Source organism: Fragaria vesca, linkage group LG6, assembly GCF_000184155.1.
Source record: "Fragaria vesca subsp. vesca linkage group LG6, FraVesHawaii_1.0, whole genome shotgun sequence".
NCBI lineage: Eukaryota > Viridiplantae > Streptophyta > Magnoliopsida > Rosales > Rosaceae > Fragaria > Fragaria vesca.
This window is the reverse complement of record NC_020496.1, coordinates 15,652,643-15,654,461: the sequence shown is the minus strand read 5'-3', so window position 1 is coordinate 15,654,461 and position 1,819 is coordinate 15,652,643. Positions and strand designations below refer to the sequence as shown.

At 36.9% G+C, this 1,819-nt stretch overlaps 1 protein-coding gene across 1 annotated transcript; it reads right to left on the bottom strand.

Annotated features, from left to right (window-relative positions):
- Positions 1-100: 100 nt before the first annotated feature.
- Positions 101-805, bottom strand: LOC101297175 (agamous-like MADS-box protein AGL62-like). Its single transcript, XM_004305391.1, has one exon. The coding sequence runs from the start codon at positions 803-805 to the stop codon at positions 101-103; it is 705 nt and encodes a 234-aa protein (XP_004305439.1).
- Positions 806-1,819: the final 1,014 nt, after the last annotated feature.

The following is a 1,819-nucleotide window of genomic DNA, read 5'->3' as shown; positions in this document are numbered from 1 at the left end:
TNTATAATATATATATATATATATATATATATATATATATATATATATCTCGATCAGTTGATGCGCTCTTCTCTTACTATATGTAAAGTAGTACTAGTAATTAATCTAAAAAAATCACTGGTTTGTGATTCTCTCCGATCAAACTCAAAAAATCTCTGGTTTGTGATTCTCTCCTCTTCGTCTCATATAATTCATATGCCATCTCGTTTCTGAAAACTTCTGATGAGCAACCTTTATATTGCTCATGTTGTTTTAGTTCCATATCTGCAATACCACTACTACTGGAGCCGATCAAACTCAAAAAATCTTTGGTGTGTGAATCTCTCCTCTTCCTATCATATAATTTATATGCTAGATCGTTTCTTAGAACTTCTAAGCAACTTTTGTATTGCTCAAGTTGTTTTAGTTCCATATCTTCAATAGGCAGATTATCCCACCAAAACCTGCCGGCCTTTCCAAGCTCATGTTTACCATCAGCTGCCTCGTTTGCAAGCTCGCTGCTGCTCATATCATCATCATGAGCATCATCCTCCTCGTCGTCAATTGTATATGGAAACTCTCGTGTGCCTTCATTATTGTTATCTTCAGTTCGTATATCATACCGATCAATGACGGAGTCTGCCGAAGGGTGGCCAAACAGGTAAACACGGCCACCTGGCGAGAAGACAATGACCGCGATTTCGGCACCGGATAACCTGCAAAATTGACTGGCTTTGTGAAAGAGGCCGTTTCGCCGCTTAGTGAATGAGGTCATGAGGTAGTTTTTGTTACTGATTTTCTTGATTTCTATCTTTCTCCGTCCCATGATTTTCTTCGATCAATTGAGGATCACCGAAATTTAGTTGTGTCGATCTTAGGCTGCTATGGAGAACCAAAAGTAATTTGTCAAGTGTTTCGTGCAGTGCATATATATAGAGGATGAAATACTCAATTAAATAGGAAAAACATACATACAAGTCAACGACGTCACAATTGCATGCAGGAATACTCAATTAATTAGGAAAGATACTTTCCTAATATTGTCAATGCAGGAAGATAGTTTCCTAATTTGCATGCAGGAAGATAATTTCCTAATTTGGGGGTGTTACTACTTGCCCTATTTCTTTCGGTCCAAAATTTTGTACCAAATCGGGAAATTTTCTTCTCTTTCATATAGAAACTAATTAGGATTTATTCACCGGTTCTGTTTTAAACAGCTATAGCTATAGGCTTCCTCATTTATATATGCACTTACTTTTAATTACCTTGTCGATATATAACTCTATGAAGTTCAGTGCAGATGTATCTGCCTGGCCTTGATGCTCATATTCTGGTACTGAAGCTACCTTTCGCAGTCCTCAATATGAATGGACGCGTATATAAAGATACTCACTAGCTATCTACAAGATGGAGCTCATCAAAATATATATTCAAAGAAAATGTTACATTCAAAGAAGCAAGCAAGCCATGCAGTCGAGCTCAATAAGCCATGCGCCTCTGCTCTTGCTTTTCTTCTTCATCTTCCACTCGTAGCCCTTGAAAAGCGTACGTACGTAGGGATGCAAGCAAAGGTCTCTAAGCTGGGAAAGAGTGTTCCTAAATGTTTTGTGTTGTAGTAATTAGTTTGTACTTATACTTTAAGCAATCGAAAACAAGCGAAAGTCTCTATGGCACTATTAATATGAAAATCTAGCCTCATACCGAACTACTTAACTTATAACTATTAAACTAAAACAATGCCTGTGTGTAGGTAAATGAACTTGTATGTGTAATGCTTTAGAGGAACTGCGTACCCCCTGCATGAAGAATAGAAAGTTTAAATATAAAAAAAAAACTAAAT